The sequence below is a fragment of the Candoia aspera genome, chromosome 5, assembly GCF_035149785.1.
Source record: "Candoia aspera isolate rCanAsp1 chromosome 5, rCanAsp1.hap2, whole genome shotgun sequence".
Classification (NCBI taxonomy): domain Eukaryota; kingdom Metazoa; phylum Chordata; class Lepidosauria; order Squamata; family Boidae; genus Candoia; species Candoia aspera.
This window is the reverse complement of record NC_086157.1, coordinates 70,313,942-70,333,878: the sequence shown is the minus strand read 5'-3', so window position 1 is coordinate 70,333,878 and position 19,937 is coordinate 70,313,942. Positions and strand designations below refer to the sequence as shown.

Here is a 19,937-nt window from a genome sequence, read left to right as displayed (position 1 = left end):
AATAAACATGGCACAAGAAGTTTCATGCACTTAACACTGCCATTAAAATATGGCAAGTTTAAGAACTTAACTTTAAAGCATTTAACAAAATATAGTTTTGTGAATAAAAGCAAACATGTATAGCTATGATATAAAGGAGATGTTCTGAAACATTTCTAACATACATAGTTAAATGTACATATTCTCTTTACCACATATATGTGCATATGTGGTGACTTTAAGCTATGAAAAAAAAAATCCAAAAAACCCAGAACTTTTATCTTTAAAGCAAACACTGGCAATATTTATTGTGAATACCTACACAATATGTTTGGAGTCTAGACTTGATCATCCTTTGAACAACAAAATTAAATCCTATTGATTTCAATGAGTCTTTTCTGATTCTAGACTCCATAGTAATAATTATGTAAATAGAACTGAGAATGGAAATGCTTCTTGTTAACACACAGGAAAACATAGGCAATTTCTGTATTAACTCACAATGATTATATCAGTAAAATCTGAAAATAATGTATTTTTAATTTGCCTACTTATAGTTCTCTATCTCTGACTATTTAGAGTATGCCAAACCTCTTTATGAAAACTTCTCCATGTATTATTATAATTTTGGTCTTCCTGCATATATTCACTGAGCTCCTGGTAACTTTTTACTTTCTCTTACTCATTTTCACCAGAGGCAATGCCTCAAGCTATATTACTTGTGTGGTGACCTAGATACCAGTTCCGAGTGATATGCTAAAATTGATTTTAGATGCTAGCAGAAACATTTTTAAAACCAAAATAAAGGAATAAATCCTGCAAATGTCTGAAAACCAATATGTAACAAAACATCTTATACATGTACAGTATTACATAATTAAAATAATCAGCAGCTAATTAACTTTCTTCTAATTTATTAGAATTTTCTATGCATTTCCAATAAATTTTATTGAATAGCTTTGTTTTGTATCTAGATAACTTTAATTTCCTGTTTTAATTTTAAGAACATGATCAACAATTATAGGAACGTTTTATAATATAAGGGATTTAAAACAATATCAAATGCCTAAAGAAAAAATGTTCATCCACCTTAGTTATTTAAGGCAGACTTTTTTCCATCACAAGCTTTTTCACTTAACTTCAGTACAATCTACAGATTCAATTCCCTGTAGTGTTAAAATGATTTCTTCTATCAGTCATGGGAATAAGAACTAATATTAATTACCAATGTGTGTTTGAAATTTCTATCAGCTGGGATAACACTGTATTAAATACATTTGATAATTTGCTAACAGGAAGCAATATAAGCAGTCGATTGAAGATCTCTTTATTGGTTTAATTTCACTATTCCAAAGGATGGGGGGTGGGGGGGACTCTTTCATTTTACTGTATAATTTTAAAAAAATGAATTACTAGACTTTTATCATTAGACATTGTGGGAAGCAGTTTGTAGAAAGTAATTTTAGTGTTAATAGTATTTTTTTTTAATGTTCCAAGACCAGTATAACATGTTTAAACAATCAAAGTACAATAGAAAAAATATATATATTATAATAGCAGTTTAATATATGGCATACTTCTATGAACAAATCTAGATTTAACATAGCCTTAGGGTAAAGGCATAAAACTTAGCTATTAAAAAGGGGATTTCAGGACACCTGAAATTTAAGAAACCAGGACAGCTGTCATTTAAGAAAACTTCTGAATAACATTGACTGGGTCAACTGAGCAGAAACATGAATTTATTTTAGAAATTCCTTTACCAAAAACAGTAAGTTGTGCAGGATCACTGTCCCGTTCTCCCACCATATTTGTGCCGACACATGTGTACATTCCAGCATCACTTTTTCTTGTATTTGAAATCATGAGCTTTCCACTTCGTATCTATTATAAAGACATTTTTAAAAAACGTAACTTGTTATGCACTATGAATTTTTCTCCCACATATGTGGAAAGGAATATAAAAACACCAGTAATAAAATTTTATAGGACTGTGCAAAGTTTGGAATAATAATAATAATAATAATAATAATAATAATAATAATAATAATGTATTAAACTTTTTGTGCCTGACTCTCAATGACTCTGTGTGACTCACAACAATCAAGGGAAAAAAAGTACAATAAAATCAATAAAAGAAAAGATAAAGACAAAAGATGGTAATTATGATGAAGCAAGGGATCTTACTCTTTCCCTTACCAAAGGCCTGGGTGGAAGAACCAGGTCTTTTCAGCTCTTATAAGTAACAGCCAGATCTCAGCCACATAACCTGGAAGTTTCTCCATACTTCTTACCACTGATTTTTTTTCCAATCACTCAACACTTTGCCAATGATTCAAGAGGTAAGTAGTGCATTAATAGCACTGACCAGAAGCTTTGGCCAGTGCTGTAGAGGAATCCTGAAGCATATCCCAAACCAACTAATTGGAGAAGTTTGGTATGCATGGAAGTTCTTCCAAACTAGGCAGCTTCAAAGTGTACTGTGGGCAATCTTGCAGTGTCTGCTGCGCCCACCCAGCCTAGAGCCAGCCCACCTACCCACCCAGCCTGGAGCCAGCTCTGGAAACACTTGGGGAGAGGGCTTCTCATGAGCACTGGTCCATAGTGGTTTGACGCCATCTGAATTGCTTCATCGAGGCAACTTGGCTAGTCTGTTCATTTCAATGAAATGAATCACATCACTTCTACCAGCTAAATAACATTACTAAAATGAAGCTATGTTGCTTCACTGAGGCCTACTATTTTGCTTTTGTAATAGTAATTGCAGTAATTATTTCTGTAAATCTGTGTACAAAATTATTTACTATATTTTATTTTACGAAGCAAATTTTAAAACTTCTAGTTGTTATATGATACATTTTATATTGCATGAGAAGCCATTTATTTCTATTTTTTTCTTTATAATCCATAATGAGATTTGCTCTTTAGTAATTCACATAGATATACCACTGTATGACCAACTTACACTTATTCTCTCTTCTCTATCATCTATTCGGATTTTGTCTTTTTTCCAGTAGATAGTGGGTTCAGGATGTCCTCGAGGAGGCTGGCACTCTAAGATAGCTGGTTCACCTGCTGCCACAACAACATCTGTTGGATTTTGGCGGAAATCATCCCGTAATACTGATACAAAAATACAAAAAGAGGGAAAATCCAGATTTATTAAACATAACATCATACAAATGAACAAAGACATTATTTCACCAAAGGCTGGTGGTCCTTCAAAAGGCATGATTTGAAACCCATCCAGAATCAGCTACTATAACTTCATAAATATCCTTTCTTATGACTACAACCTATAACTTTGGTTTTCCATAGAAACATATTACTAAATTATACAATATAGACAGTTCAGTTTTCAGTCTGCAACCATACCTCTGTCTAGTATAACTTTCTGGGATGATAAGCCTTCATAGTTTTTAGTTTTATATTTTTAAATCATTGTGAGACAAAGATAAATTTTCTGTTGGAGTTCAGATGATGAAAGAATCAGGGAAGAGAGGAATGTGACTAAATAATCTGTGCATTCCTAGAAGCTATATACCTAAACATCTGGGATAAAAAGCTCATCTTTTGCATAGCTGCTAATTGCAAAGGTCTATCTTATCTTACTGAGTGTCTACTGAGAACAATGGTTGGAAGCAAGAAATTATAAATTATTCTGCATTGATAGAAGAGCTTTCAGGGCCTTACAGAAGAACAGGCTATGAGCCCCGAGGGAAATTAAAAAGACAAACTGCAGAACAAGAGGCAGGAGAATGGATTCCCAAAGGGCAGAGAGTTACAGCCTTTTCCAAAGAAAAGAGTCCTGGCTGCAAAGATCAGGATGGACAGAAGAACATCCAAGACTTAAAAAATCCACTGACAAATGTGCTCCTCTTCTAATTCCTGTGGGGAAAACTGATACTGCAATGACCGGCTAGAACCATACATATCTCCATGAACTTTCAAGATCTAGGAAGGAAGGTAAGTAAACCCTGGGGTTTATTGGTGGTTCCCATCCTTCACTTCAATTTATGGAAGAGAATAGAAAAGGGTGGTAGAGGGGAATAGTGGGAAGTTTGGTAAGAATCTAAAGTATGGACCTCAAATAAAGACTAGTTTATTGTTAGGCAGAGGAGAAAGTGCTGATATAATTGGGCCTACTGAAGAACTCACTCTACAGTAATTAGTATGATTAGTTCATGAAGATTTTTGTTCTCTACAAATTAATGCTACCAAAAATAAACAAGATGAACTTTAAACTTCTAGAATAAGAGTTGGTACAAGTAGGTAGCTTTTATAAAATAAGTAAAATTAAGATGAATCCCAAGGGAATATAGTAATTAAAATATACCATTTATTAAAATACACCATTTAAAGAAGAAGAAACAGAAAAAATGAGAAGGAATCTGATTAGAAATCTAAAATAATAAATTTGCAGTATGGTTAAAGTTTATAGAAGAACAAATAAAAGCTACAGTGTTGCTATTATTCAGAAAAGTAATAAGATAAAGGCAACAATGAGATCAGAGAGCTACAAACAAAATCCTATGAAGAGAGACATAAGGCCTGAGAATATTTAGCCCTAGAGTAGGGTGTGATGATACCTGAAACGACACAGGTGAAGAATATCCAACACATAGAATAACATATTTATTTATAAGGCAGATTCCAAACAAATATTAGAAAACATTCCCTAACACTAAGAACAATTCATAAGTGGAAGAAGCTGCACAAAGAGATTTCCTTTCACAGTGTATGTTCAAGTGGATGCTCGACAGTAATTTGTGATGGATACTTAATTTGGAGTGCTGCGCTGAACAGGCGGGATAATATAAATGGTCCTTTTAAGATTATGATTCCGTGAAATGAAATAACAAAGTACAGGTAGCTTATTCACAGTTGTTTCAAATCTTATTCAGTACCATATATAATTTGCTCTGTAAGTTGATGCCACAGAAATGGATGCAGGCTTTAGTCACAGGAAACCAACAAAAAACAAAACAATGTCACTACTATTCTTCCATGCACAGTCTCCAAGTTAATTTTCTCCTGATAGAACAGGAAAAAAAAATGGCTTTGGTATAAATTTATAAAAAATGGAGCATTCCATCTTTTATAGATCAGCTATGTAAAAGTGTTACCACTGCACTAAAATTCACCATTTATTAATAACAGTCCTCTAAGAAACCAAGAAAGCCTTGCATCTTACTAAATTAGTAGTCTGGAACAATTCAGAAAAAAAATTCTCAGTCCATAAGTAGATTTAATTTATTGCTATAGCTCTTAATAATATGTATTTTGCTTTAACAGTTTGAACTGCACATTTCCTGTTTCCTTGTGTTATGAGTAAAGATAAAATGTATACGAACATGAATTATATACTGAAAGGACTGAGTTGAGCCTGAATTTGGCTCTCAGATAAAGATACAGGATTCTGCTTATCATTTAACATTTTCAGAACATCTAAGTTAATCCTAAGAGAGAGGCAGAAAGTGTGAATGTGTACGTGTCTGTGTGTGTGTGTGAGAGAGAGTAATTAAAGGTTAATTTAGTTTCTAATATGAAGAGTTCCCTATGTCTTCTATATCTAGATGCATGAAAACAACTTCTGATCAAAAATAAGTTGGGCAAAATTATATGTGTACTGTATATTTTTAAAAAGAATCATACTGATTTAAATGATAGAAATCCACAGGAAATTTTAGTACCTTTGTGTAAAATAATAATGAGAAACAATAGTTCCCAATTTGTTGTTAGCAGATCATTGATATACAAGGCATTATAAATAGTACATGAATGTGTAAAAAGTAATAATATGATCAGAACAATTGATATATTTACTGTTATATTATGATCAATGTACCTTGTTTTATAAATATTCTTTTATAATATAACTTCATTTTATTTTAGATAATAAAAATATTTTACATAAAGTCAGAATGGTATTCTTTGTCCTTTTAGTAACTGGAACACTCTGATCTAAAAATGTATTTCTGCCTTTTTTTCTGACATGCTCTGAAGTGATTGTATTTAAAATAGCTTGGTTACCTGAAAGGAATTAGTAATATTAATATATAACAACAGAAGGTCAAGTCACCCTCCAAATACAATTAAATTAAAATGTTATACTAGTTCTATGTAAATTTAATTATTAGACATGTTCACCTAGCAAAAAGCCTAATTGACTCAGATTAATCAGGAGAGTGCCTGATTTGACATTTCCAAATATCAATTTGTCTTTAGAGATTTGGAAACACAAAGCTTTGCAACTCATGTTGCACTGACCAGCATGGGAAATCAACATGGTGGGTGGAGTTGGGGGTGGGGGTGGATAGAATTAAATGAAATTTTATGGTACAATAGGCAATTATAAATGAATGAAACCAGCAAAATTTCAGACAAATTAATGTATGGGCTTCGATGTTAGATCTCTTAAATATTAATTCATTTTTAAAAATGTTCTAAAATTTGATGAGGCCAAAATTAGATTACATTTTAGAGGGCGTAAGATGTAAAAAAAAATCCGGGGTGGGAGAAGCCATAAGTATAATGGACTGAATGACATTCAGCACCATAGAAAACTTTTACTTATGGCCCAAAGAATTTCAAAAGTCAGATAGGTAGGTTTTGTGATAAATGATAGTTATAATAGGGAAATGTGTTTAGTAAAATATTCTAACTACAAAAAATCACCTTTGAAAAATTGATAATATTTATGGTGATATTAAGGAAAGTGAATGTTTGTTTATTATGCAGAAAAATAATGTTCTCTATATTGCTTTCTCATATGAAAATGAGTAGAACTGAAACAAAAAAGAAACCAAAAACTTCTATGTTGAAAGGAATTTTGATCCTATTATAAACAAGTAGGAACCATAGTTTTAGTAAGTGTAGTAACTGTATCTATATAATATTAAATAAAGAATTATGTGATAAATGGAATAAGAAATCTTTGATACATCCCAATCATTATTTTCAAATACAGTATCATATTGAAGAGAAAAGAAGTTGTGTTATTCAACTATATTTATGAAAGTGGAATAGATATTTCTGAAGTGCAGTATCAGAAGAATCAAACAAAAATATGAAAGTTCACTAATTATATGGAATGTGATTTCACAATAGTCATATGATGATGACCTATCCCAGGTAAAACATTGTAAAAATAGGAATAAGTCCCTGCTGCCAAGACAGCCTTTCATTGACACCTTTCTGAGAACAGTGAAATCATGTCACAGTCAATCTAATCTCTTACAAACTCTAGGAAATAAAATGTACTCATTTCTTCTTCATGGTTCTAAGAATGTGTTTAAATGAAACTGCACATTTCACAGGAAAATGAATACAGAGGTCAAATTGGAATCTATATAATTGAATGAATAAACAAACGAATAAGTTCCATGGCTTAATTCTCCTTTTCTTTTTTTGCTTTTATTATAGAAACTCTCACAATTTCTTTAAAAATAGGATTTATATTTATACAATGATTGCAAATAATAATTCATCTGCTATTTCTAAATATGACTCATGCCCCATGGGCCCACTAACCTACAGACAAAACAGCTACTGTAAGCAAGAAGGAAAAAGTACATGTTTATTGGGAGATCTGAAATAACATGCTTCTTCAATCTGTACAAAGATACTCTAATGAATATCTAGTCTAATAATTGCTTTCTAAGTTTCATTTACAAAATCGTTTCCAGGGGTGACATGTTTTCTAATCTAATTGGATTAAAGGCTACATTAAGGCAAAACACTTAATTTCTGGTTTATGGAAGAAATTTACAACAATAGAATTAAAAATCTAATTTGTCTAATTCATGCATTTAGCATACATGCTAGATTGAATCAATCTGTATTTCTTTAAAAATTGTGTGAAAGTTATATTTATTTTCAATATTTCAAATATTTATAGTTTTGTATGCATTTGCTATAACATTTACATTTTGTATGCAGTTTTTGAGTCTAGATGTACTTTACTTTTTCAAATGGGCACATATATCATACTGTATATTAATTAGGAAAAGTGGAATTTAAGATTTGAAAATTGAACACAGTTCTGTCCCCCTTAGCTATATTTATTATATTTGACTAGAAAGCATATGAATAGATTTTCTTTATATTACTTTATATTATATTACTCATTGTTTACTGATGTATTATTTTAGAATACTTATGTAATATTTGTATAATAACTATATAATAAATAGTAAAACAGTTTATTATTTATATAGACATTAAAAAAAAACAAATAATTGAAGAATAAACTACAGATGGCTGTAGTTATCCATAGCTTGTGAACTTTAAGTATCAAGTCCTCTCCCCCAAAAATGAAAGTGATAAAAAATATGGATATACTGTTTATTTCTTTATTCATTACATTTATACAACAGTAAAAACCCACAAGGCTCTTGTCAGTTTTATAGAAATACAAAATGAATAAAAAAAAAAAAACCCACTATACATCTCAATGAAGGTACTCAACACTGAACATAATTTCTGCTGTAAAGTTTAATATATTACTCAGGCAGTTGTTATCATTAATATTACATGACTCTATCTGAAAGGGAAAGTGAGGAGTTCTATTGATTGGCCTATTAAAATGAATTTATCTTAAATGAAGCCCATTTAGAGCCAAAGATGGGGGGAAAAGGAAACAAAATGCAAGAGAAACTGAAGTTAACAGGAAAAAGAAGATGAAAAGGAAATGAGACTTTAGCTCTTAAAAATAAAGGCTGAAATTCATAATATTTTGATAAAACTAAGGACATACAGATAACAAGCAAATGCATAATTAAGAGACAGAGATAAATAAGTTCAACAGCCTGGACGCAAGCAAGCATAATAGAGAAACAAGAGAAAAGTAATCATCCTTACTGTCTAACATGAATTTAGTTGAGCATTTTTCAGATTCGATATGATTATGAAATAAGCTCTGAGTATCCTTAGGCAAAGGATTGTTACCTTGTTGTGGTGCTGGAGCTTGAGCACCTCAATGATGCCATGAGTTAAACCATGAAGGATCACCCAAGATGGGAAGGTCATGACAGAGAGGTCAGACTAAATGCGATCCCTGGGGAAGGTAATGGCAACACATCCCAGTATTCTTGCTGTGAAAACTAAATGGATCAGTACAACCAGAGATATGTCGGTATACCATCGGAAGATGAGACCCCCAGGTCGGAAGATGGTCAAAATGCTACTGGGGAGGAACAGAGGATGAGTTCAACTAGCCCCAGATGTGATGACGCAGCTAGCTCAAAGCCGAAAGGACGGCTAGCAGCCGACACTGCTGGTGGTGAATGGCAAATACGATGTTCTAAGGATCAACACACCATTGGAACCAGGAATGTAAGATCTATGAGCCAGGGCAAATTGGATGTGGTTATTGGTGAGATGTCAAGATTAAAGATAGACATTTTGGGCATCAGTGAACTGAAATGGACTGGAATGCGCCACTTCACATCAAATGACCACCAGATCTCCTACTGTGGACAAGAGGACCACAGAAGAAATGGAGTAGCCTTCATAATTAATAGTCAAGTGGCTAAAGCAGTGCTTGGATACAATCCCCAAAAAACTCTATCGTGATGATCTCAATTCGAATTCAGGGCAAGCCATCTAAAATCACAGTGATCCAAATATACACCCCAACCACAGTTGCTGAAGAAGCTGAAGTAGAGCAGTTCTATGAGGATCTGCAGCACCTACTGGACAACACCCCTAAAAGAGATGTTATTTTCATCACAGGAGACTGGAATGCTAAGTGGGCAGTCAAATGACACCTGGAATTACAGGTAAGCATGGCCTGGGAGAACAAAATGAAGCAGGACATAGGCTGATAGAATTTTGCCAAGACAACTCACACTGCATAACAAACACTCTCTTCCTACAACCTAAAATACGCTTTATACATGGACTTCACCAGATGGACAACACCGAAATCAGATTGACTATATCCTTTGCAGCCAAAGGTGGCGGACATCTATACAGTTGGTAAAAACAAGACCTGGAGCTGACTATACTTCAGATCATGAACTTCTTATTGCACAATTTAGGATCAGACCAAAGAGATTAGGGAAGACCCACAGATCAGTTAGATATGAGCTCACTAATATTCCTAAGGAATATGCAGTGGAGGTGAAGAATAGATTTAAGGGACTGGACTTAGTAGATAGGGTCCCAGAAGAACTATGGACAGAAGTTTGCAACATTGTTCAGGAGGCGGCAACAAAATACATCCCAAAGAAAGAGAAAACCAAGAAGGCAAAATGGCTGTCTGCTGAGACACTAAGAAGTAGCCCAAGAAAGAAGGAAAGCAAAAGGCAACAAATATAGGGGGAGATATGCCCAATTAAATGCAAAATTCCAGAGGTTAGCCAGAAGAGATAAGGAATTATTTTTAAACAAGCAGTGCGTGGAAGTGGAAGAAGACAATAGAATAGGGAGGACAAGAGACCTCTTCCAGAAAATTAGAAACATTGGAGGTAAATTCCAGGCAAAAATGGGCATGATCAAAAACAAAGATGGCAAGGACCTAACAGAAGAAGAAGAGATCAAGAAAAGGTGGCAAGAATATACAGAAGACCTGTATAGGAAGGATAACAATATCAGGGATAGCTTTGATGGTGTGGTCAGTGAGCTAGAGCCAGACATCCTGAAGAGTGAGGTTGAGTGTGACTTAAGAAGCACTGCTAATAACAAGGCAGCAGGAGACGATGGTATTCCAGCTGAACTGTTCAAAATGTTGCGAGATGCTGTCAAGGTAATGCATGCTATATGCCAGCAAATTTGGAAAACACAAGAATGGCCATCAGATTGGAAAAAATCAACTTATATCCCCATACCAAAAAAGGGAAACACTAAAGAATGTGCAAACTATCGAACAGTGGCACTCATTTCACATGCCAGTAAGGTAATGCTCAAGATCCTGCAAGGTAGACTTCAGCAATTCATGGAGCAAGAATTGCCTGATGGACAAGCTGGGTTTAAAAAAGGCAGAGGAACTAGGGACCAAATTGCCAATATCCGCTGGATAATGGAAAAAGCCAGGGAGTTTCAGAAAAACATCTATTTCTGTTTTATTGACTATTCTAAAGCCTTTGACTGTGTGGACCATAACAAATTGTGGCAAGTTCTTAGCGGTATGGTGATACCAAGTCATCTTGTCAGCCTCCTGAGGAATCTGTATAACGACGAAGTAGCAACAGTAAGAAAAGACCATGAAACAACGGACTGGTTTAAGATTGGGAAATGCATACGGCAGGGTGGTATACTCTCACCTTACCTATTCAACTTGTACGCAGAACACATCATGCAACATGCTGGGTTTGAGGAATCCAAGGCTGGAGTTAAAATTGCTGAAGAAACATTAACAATCTCAGATATGCAGATGATACCACTTTGATGGCTGAAAGTGAAGAGGAACTGAGGAGCCTTATGATGAAGGTGAAAGAAGAAAGTGCAAAAGTTGGCTTGCAGCTAAACCTCAAAAAAACCAAGATTATGGCAACCAGCTTGATTGATATCTGGCAAGTAGAGGGAGAAAATGTAGAAGCAGTGAAAGACTTTGTATTCCTAGGTGTGAAGATTACTGCAGATGCTGACTGCAGTCAGGAAATCAGAAGGTGTTTAATCCTTGGGAGAAGAGCAATGACAAATCTCAATAAAATAGTTAAGAGCAGAGACATCACACTGACAAGAAAGGTCTGCATAGTTAAAGCAATTGTATTCCCAGTAGTAACATATGGCTGTGAGAGCTGGACCATAAGGAAGGCTGAGCGAAGGAAGATCGATGCTTTGGAACTGTGGTGTTGGAGGAAAATTCTGAGAGTGCCTTGGACTGCAAGAAGATCAAACCAGTCCATACTCCAGGAAATAAAGCCAGACTGCTGACTTGAGGGAATGATATTAAAGGCAAAACTGAAATACTTTGGCCACATAATGAGAAGACAGGACAGCCTGGAGAAGATGCTGATGCTAGGGAGAGTGGAAGGCAAAAGGAAGAGGGGCCGACCAAGCGCAAGGTGGATAGATGATATTGTAGAGGTGACAGACTTGTCCCTGGGGTTGCTGGGGTGTTGATGACCAACAGGAAGCTCTGGTGTGGGTTGGTCCATGAAGCCACGAAGAGTAGGAAGCAACTGAATGAATAAAGAAATCCTTAGGTAATTTCAAAAGAAACATGAGCAGAAATCTGATGAAATTGAAGATTCTTAATTTGAGTGATATTAAATACATGCCTTAGATTGCAGGTTTAGCAGCTATACTCTTTTATTATATTATTTCATTTTATAAAAGTAGAAGGCAATCTATCCTCCAAGTTGGATATCTCCAGTGTGAACGGCACCAGTATTTGCACTATCCTGCATGACAAAAATATACCTTTTTCTATCTTTTGCTAGCTTTTTCTAAAATATCAGTTCAAAAAGAAAAGTTTATAAATATGAAAGGTTTATTGCCTGCTATTGGTTGCCAGGGTTTCTCCAGGAAGTAGCATGGATGCTGATATCAGCTGCTTGTGCATGTGAATTCTGCATTCACTTTTGCCCCATCACCAGTCACTTGGTCCACACTGGACCAAGTCAACTTGACCTGGGATCTCCTCCTCTCTCTTATCTGTAAACCTATTTTTTCATGCTTCCCACATAACTACAGCACCCCCTTTCAACACCCCAAATTACTAAAGGTATCCTTTTCTTATAGCTGGAGCACAGGTATAGTCAAACTACTCTTTTTTCTGCCAGGGGAAGGAGAAAAAAAGGACTTGTGCTAATTGTTGTGAGGCTCTCCTTCAACAGAACTCCACTTAAGTAAATAAGGCTTATTTCTGACTAGGCATGCATAGGGTTTAATCTTTGCCAAGCATTAATTAATATATATTGTTGCCAAGCCTAATATGAAAGCTGTCTAGAGTTATTTCAGGGATTAATGTGTCATACAGGTCAATGGATAAACATTTAGAATTTATTAAGTCTGTAAGTATCCATTGTAGTTTAAAAAAAAGTATTCTAAAATCTCTCCAACCCACATATTTTATTTTGTAATATAGAATAATCAAAACTATTTCTAAAATAATGCACACATTCATGCAATTTTGTTCTTAGAGAAAATTCCTGCAGTCAAAAACCTATGGATGGATGGATGGATGGATGGATGGAAGGAAGGAAGATCTCCCACAAAATTTTGATTATTTGGTGGGTAAGGAATAAAATTAAAATAATAAATAATCACAACAGCATACAAATTGAAAAAAACAACATTTTTATATGATAGCAATCATATAAATATCTAAGCATACATACATACATAAATATGCACAAAAACACACATCAACCAGATTAAGAAAATTAGGTCTAGCTCATAGCAAAAGGTCTTCTTTATTAACTAATTTCAGCATTAAATAATTTTCTGAAAGACAAGGCAATCAATGAGACCAACCTCTCTTCAAAAGTAGTCTCATGGAAAAGCTAATATTTCACCATTAAAGGCAGCCTACTCAGTGTTGTGCAAAAACTCTTCCCATGATAATCTTAAATAACTTTAGATTTTCATTAATTATAAAATTACAGGCTGAACTGAATCCAGAAGACTGCTGTGTTTTATGGACTGGTGATATATACATCTCCAGTTACAGGCTTCCCAATAGTGCATCACATTACCAAATCATTATTCCTGGAGGTTGCTTTAATTGGAGTACTATTATCTTACTCTGGAAATATTAAATCAAATCTACTGTGCTTACTAATTAGAAGTACACTAAAAAGTATACTAAAGTATACTAAAAATATATACATGAACCTTTGAGTTGATGGGATGTTGATTTTATAGGTACTCTCCAGACTGGAGAGAATAATGTGAGCATACTTGGGATAAAGATGGATTACAAATGGATAGGCTAAAAAAAATATTAAATAAGTAAGTAAGTAGGTAAATAAATAAATAAATACTGGCCCAAACATGTCAATATGATTGCTACTGTCCTTAAAATTAGCAGGGAGTACTGTATTTAGCACAGGTATGACTGAAGTTGATAACCTAATCTACATCTTCTCTATCTTCCTAAAAATATTATATGAAACTATGTATGGTTCAGTGCTTATAATTATTGTGTTATAATTACTTTATTGGCTATTGTTTTGTTTGATTTTTATAAATATTTTTAATTGTAAAATGTAGTTTGTTTTTAACTGCTTGTAAACTGTCAGGAGCCAGTCAGAGTTGGCAATGTACTAATAACAAGTAAATAAATAAATAAGCTACATTATGCAACAGCAAGCAAAAAAGGGGAGAGCAAATTATGCATTGTCTTAAACAATTTATACTGTTTAAAAAAGGTAGAAAGTTAATCAACTACTTAAAACAGAACAATCAATAATCCAATGAGTCTAAATACATAATTGTATTTTTTTTTCAACATAATTAGTCCAACACTAATTAGACAAACTATTTGTATCCCTGCAAATAGTCTTGGGGTTACATAGTATGCAAAGCTTAACTATATGATATCACTTCATCTATAATGAATGTAGATGCATTGCCCCATACATGTAAAAAGACATTAACCAGAAATTCAGGAATCATTACTCTTAAAGGCTAGATTGTAAGTGGTCCAATTTCACTTTATACAACAAATTACTCCACAATATATTTGTTATATTACTTGTTACACTGCTTATAAACAATAATTTCTAAGAGAAGTAGAATGAATAAATACTTATGTCACGCTAATGTAATAATAATATTATTCTTACTTGTAAGTATAGATATGTTGGTGGGCTCTTAGCTGAGCTGACTTTATAAAATGTTTAATATTCTTTCTTAAACAATTTAATTAACTCTTAATGAACCTTTTCCATTCCCCAGTAAATTCAATTTAGTCTAATCCTTGGGTTTATGGTAATGTGGAGCTCATTAAAATGTTACTTAAAACTCATTATAATGCACACTCAGAGGTAACAGCTTCATTATGATAATATATTGTAGAATGAAAAAAAAATGCTTTATTATCATTTAATTGTTTCCAAAACTAAATAAATTTGCATAGTGATAAGGTTCACAGGATAGTTTAGATGGTGCTCAATAATTAAGCAGATCAGTAATTAAAAATGATTTTTTTTAAAAAAAATAATTTTATGCTATGGCTTATTCCTGGTTATTTTTCCAATTAAGAAAAGTAGCCATATCATTCCAGCACATGAAATTGGATAGAACAGATGGAAGAGGCAGATCACAAGGTAAGATTAAAATCTTTTGATTTCTAATCATGGCTATGTTTGTTTTAACAATTTTCTGGTAGAAAAGAGAACTTGTAGAAACATTAAATAAATAATGAAACAATGGCACTCATCCCTTTACTAATTGTAAATTAGAGCATTCAAGCAATTTAATAATGGGTTAGGCTACCATGTGTCCAGCAATACACAGATATTATATCCCGTGTTTTGTAATTTTGCATGCGCATTAGACGACCTGATAAAGAATTATTGCAAGTAAATTACAACATTGTTTTGCTCACTGACATTACTACCCTTTTATTTTCTATAAAATATTACACATAGTGCACTATGAAAAATCCTTGTGTATTATTTTATTTTATTTTATTTTATTTTATTTTATTTTATTTTATTTTATTTATCAAATTTCATCATCACCCACCTTCCCAAAAGAGGGACTCTGGGTGGTTTACAATTAAGCTAAAAGATTAAATACAATAAAGACAAAATATGGCACATAAAATATAAATATAAAATGGCATCAAGATTCTAATTCTATTTATACATATATGAGGACAAGGGACTACCCCACCTTCCTGCCCAAGCAAGATAGCAGAGCCAGGTCTTTATCTTTTTCTGAAAGGTAAGGAGAGAGGTGGCTTGTGTCACCTCCAGGGGAAAAGTGTTCCAAAGGGTGGGAGCCACAACAGAGAAGGCCTGCTTTCTGGATGCAGCCAATCGACATTCTTTCATGGGCTTATGCCCTCTCTGTATGACCAGGTGGGATGGGCCAATGTAATGTGGATGAGACAGTCCCTCAGGTAACCTGGACCCATGCCATGTAGGGCTTTAAAGGTGATAACCAACACCTTGAATTGGACCTGGAAGCATACTGGCACCCAATGCAGCTCTCGCAGCAAAGGTGTTATTTGTGCTAACCTTGGGGCACCTAATATTGCCTACGCAGCCACATTCTACAACAGCTGTAGCTTCTGAATACTCTTCAAGAGTGGCCCCATGTAGAGCGCATTGCAGTAGTCTATATAGGAAATGACTACAGCATGAGTGACTGATCGGATGGCCTCTCGATCCAGGAAAGGGTGTAACTGGTGTAACAACACGAAGTTGAGCAAAGGCCCTCATGGCCACGACTGTCCAGGAGTCTTCAAGCAGGAGTCTTGAGTCCAGGAGAACCCCAGATTCTGCACCGGGTCTGTCCGGGCAGTGCAACCCCATCCAGAACTAAATATGGTAAGTTCCCAGATGCAAAGGGACCCCCCAACCCACAACCACTCCATCTTACTAGGGTTCAGCTGAAGCCTGTTCCCCATCCAGACACCCACAGCCTCCAGGCACTACAAGAGGGTTGGCACAGCATCACTTACATCACCTGGGATGGAGATGTATAGCTGGGTATCATCTGCATATTGATGATACCTCATCCCATGGTGATGGATGATCTCACCAAGTAGTTTCATGTTGATGTTGAAGAGGAGTGGGGAGAGTACTGAACCCTGCAGCAACCCACAAAGGAGGGGCCGTGGGTCAGATCTTTTGCTTCCTATCACCACTGATTGGGACTGGCCCTGGAGGAAGGAGGTGAACCACCACAGAACCATGCTGCTCAACCCCAACTCCCTGAGCTGCCCCAAAAGGATAGCATGGTTGATGGTATCAAAAGCCACTAAGAGTCCAAGAAGAGCATGGATGGATGCACTGTCTCCATCCCACTCTCACCAGAGGTCATCCATAAGTGTAACCAATGCTGCTTCTGTCCCACATCCAGGTGTGAAACTGACTAAAAGGGGTCTAGATAATCCATTTCATCCAGAATCCTCTGGAGTCACAACATAACCACTAAAAAGGGGAGGTGGGAGACTGGATGGAAATTGTCCAGTACAGTAGGGTCCAGTGGGAATTTCTTGAGGAGGGGGTGCACCAGTGCCTCCTTAAAGGGGAGGTGGGAGACTGGACAGAAATTGTCCAGCACACTAGGGTCAAGCGACGGTTGACAGTTCTTGAGGAGGGGGTGAACCAGTTCCTCTTTGAAGGCAGTGGGAAACACCCCCTCTCCCAAGGATGAATTCACCATTGCCTGGACCCACCCACACGTCACCTCCCAAGCTGCCTTCACCAGCCAGGAGGGGCATGGATCTAATTGACAAGTGGTGGTATTTACAGTCTGGAGAACCCTGTCCAATTCCTCGGGCCCAAAAGGTTCAAACTGTTCCCAGATAACCAGGTAAGTACATTCCCCAGGCATCTCCACAGACCATGCTTCATGTTTAGAATCCAAGCTGGAATGGATCTGAGTGATTTTTATCCTGCAGATGCCCATAAAACTCCACTGCATGGCCCTGAAGATGGCTCACTGGGCCCACCTTTCCCAAAAGGGATTGAGTGACCTTAAACAGGCCCACTGGGCAGCATTCTGCGGATGCAATAAGAGTGGAGGAATATTGACATTTCATTGCTCCTACTGCCACAAGGTAGGCCCTAATAGTGGCTCTAGCTTCTGTTCAGTTGGGTTTGGTCCTTGTCTTCCTCCAGCAGCACTCTAGATGTCTCTTAATCCTCTTTAAAACCGTCAATTCCTCTGTAAACCACAGTGAGTGTCAGGTTCGATGGGACAAGAGAGGTCGCACAGGTGCGATCCTATCCAAGGGCCCAGCCACATCCCTATTCCAGGAAGCACTCAGAGCATCCCCTGGACGGTGCAGCTGATCATTAGTATAGCTCCCAGCTCCCTTTGGAACTCCATTGGGTCCATCAGTCACTAATAATCTGGGACAGGCCCATGGCCACCATGGTAGCCATGAACTCCCAAGCTGCCTCTGAGGCATACCCCAGGGATGGCAGGTTTAAGTCCCCCAGAACCATAAGTAACCATAAGTATAATTCCACAACCAACCCCGAGTAGCTCAGTAGCCTCCAGTAGCTCAGTGTCATGTTCACCGTTCCAATGTTCTGACATCGTAACAGTTTGCTTGCCATGGTGCTGATACGTGTACTGGCTGGGAGGGTGCTGCTGGGAACCTTGTACAGGAAATGGGCTGGATTGTGCCAGGGAGGAATGTGTTTCGACTATCTCTTAAATGTCAAGGTCTTTTAGCCCGTTGATCAGCAGAGCTCGTTAGGAGCACCTGGGAATGTGGGGAGGGCTGCTTGTGAGGGACGGGGTGGATTGATGTTTGCTAAGGCGCTATTTAGTTTGAGTTTAGGCGCGCTTTCCTCATTCTCAGCTTTTTACCTGTTTGCACTCTTTTCTAAATAAACCAAGAACCTGAATCAAGATTCTGAGTCTGGGAGTTTTATTTGGACTAAGGCATTCATTACATAAAGCTGAGAATCACTATATCAACCGACCTCACTACCCTTTACCAGAAAATTTTCTTGCGAAAGGGGATTTAGCGATGGCTGAAGGTGGAAAGGATCTGGTAGAGTTCGAGGAGGAGACAGAACAGCTGCCAGAGTTGACTTTCCCGAGCCGGGATCCAAGCCCTGTCCCCGCCCACGCTACACCTCCGTCGGGCGATTCTTCCTCGACCGCGGGATCTAAGAAGTGGATTCCCCTGCCCTCTGACAACGACGTGACGAGTCAAGAGCAATTCCTGTGGGATGCCTTGATGGATCCCTGGGCCAGCACGTCCTGTACCACATGGAAGCTCCGCTGGCCAGAAACCCCGTCGGAGGTGCTCCCCGGGGTGTTGCGAAGCCCGCAGCCAGAGGGGGCAGCGCTCAAGGATTCCGCTACCCCGGACAGGATCAGAGTCCTGGAGTCCAAAATTGAGTCCATGGAGCATGTTCTCCGTTCCATGTCTGCTGCCTTGGGGGACATCGTGAAAATTGTCTGTGGTCCCGTGGCAGTTAGGCAACCCAGCCTCCCGCCTTCCCCGTCACAAGGGGCTGACGGTTGCACTCCACCATCAGGTTCCCGGGTTCCACTCCTATAGGTGTCGCGCCTAGTCGGCCATCTATTGGGATGCCTCCGGCTGGGGGTCCTCCCCGGGACTTCCTGGTAAAATTTGATGGTGACCCTGCTAACCTGTCCTTCTTCCTCACCAATGCCGCCAGTTTCATGAGACGCCATGGGCACCTCTTCCCTTCGGAAGAAGAGAAAATAGCTGCCGTGGCAACAAAACTGAAGGGCAGGACTGCTGACTGGTATGTGCAGCTCTCGGAGATTGGGGCGCCAGCGCTAGCCACTTTCGATACTTTTTTGGCTGCACTTAAACGCTATTTTGAGGACCCCTTAGCCAAGGAAAGGGCTAAGGATGCTTTTAAGCTACTGGTCCAAGGGCAGCAGACTGTTGCTGATTATGCCCTTGAGTTTAATGTTTTGGCGGGTAAGGTGCCTGAATGGTCGGAGGCCACCCTGATTGATCATTTTAAGGATGGCCTCAATTGCGAAGTCTTGCGCTGGGCACTGGGACGGGATGATCCAAGCTCTTTGCATGACTGGATTTGCCTGGCTGGTAAAGCCAAAAATGCGTAGCACAATTTCATGATGGCCACCAAGGAGGACTGTCCTGTCCCCGCTACCCGTGCTCCGGCGCTGCTACTGACTGCACGATGGGATGCGGAGTGGCGCCGCCGTTTTGCCCAGGGGCAATGTATCACTTGTGGAAAGCCTGGTCACCACACCATCGACTTCCCTAAAACCAAGGCTCCAGATCGCTCCAGCAAAGCACCACAAAAGCCACCAAGAAAACCCGCCAACCCCCCGAGGCGACTGACGGGTGCACTGGCAACCGCAGA

At 37.4% G+C, this 19,937-nt stretch overlaps 1 protein-coding gene across 1 annotated transcript in view; it reads right to left on the bottom strand.

The window, feature by feature from the left end:
* The window catches only part of ROBO2 (roundabout guidance receptor 2), an 894,470-nt gene that overhangs the window by 159,784 nt on the left and 714,749 nt on the right, over nucleotides 1-19,937 (bottom strand). Inside the window, exons 3-4 of the mRNA XM_063305488.1 lie at nucleotides 2,945-3,102; nucleotides 1,743-1,863 (exon numbers count right to left, since the gene is read on the bottom strand). Coding sequence (XP_063161558.1) covers nucleotides 1,743-1,863; nucleotides 2,945-3,102 — 279 coding nt within the window. The remainder of the gene's footprint in view (nucleotides 1-1,742; nucleotides 1,864-2,944; nucleotides 3,103-19,937) is intronic.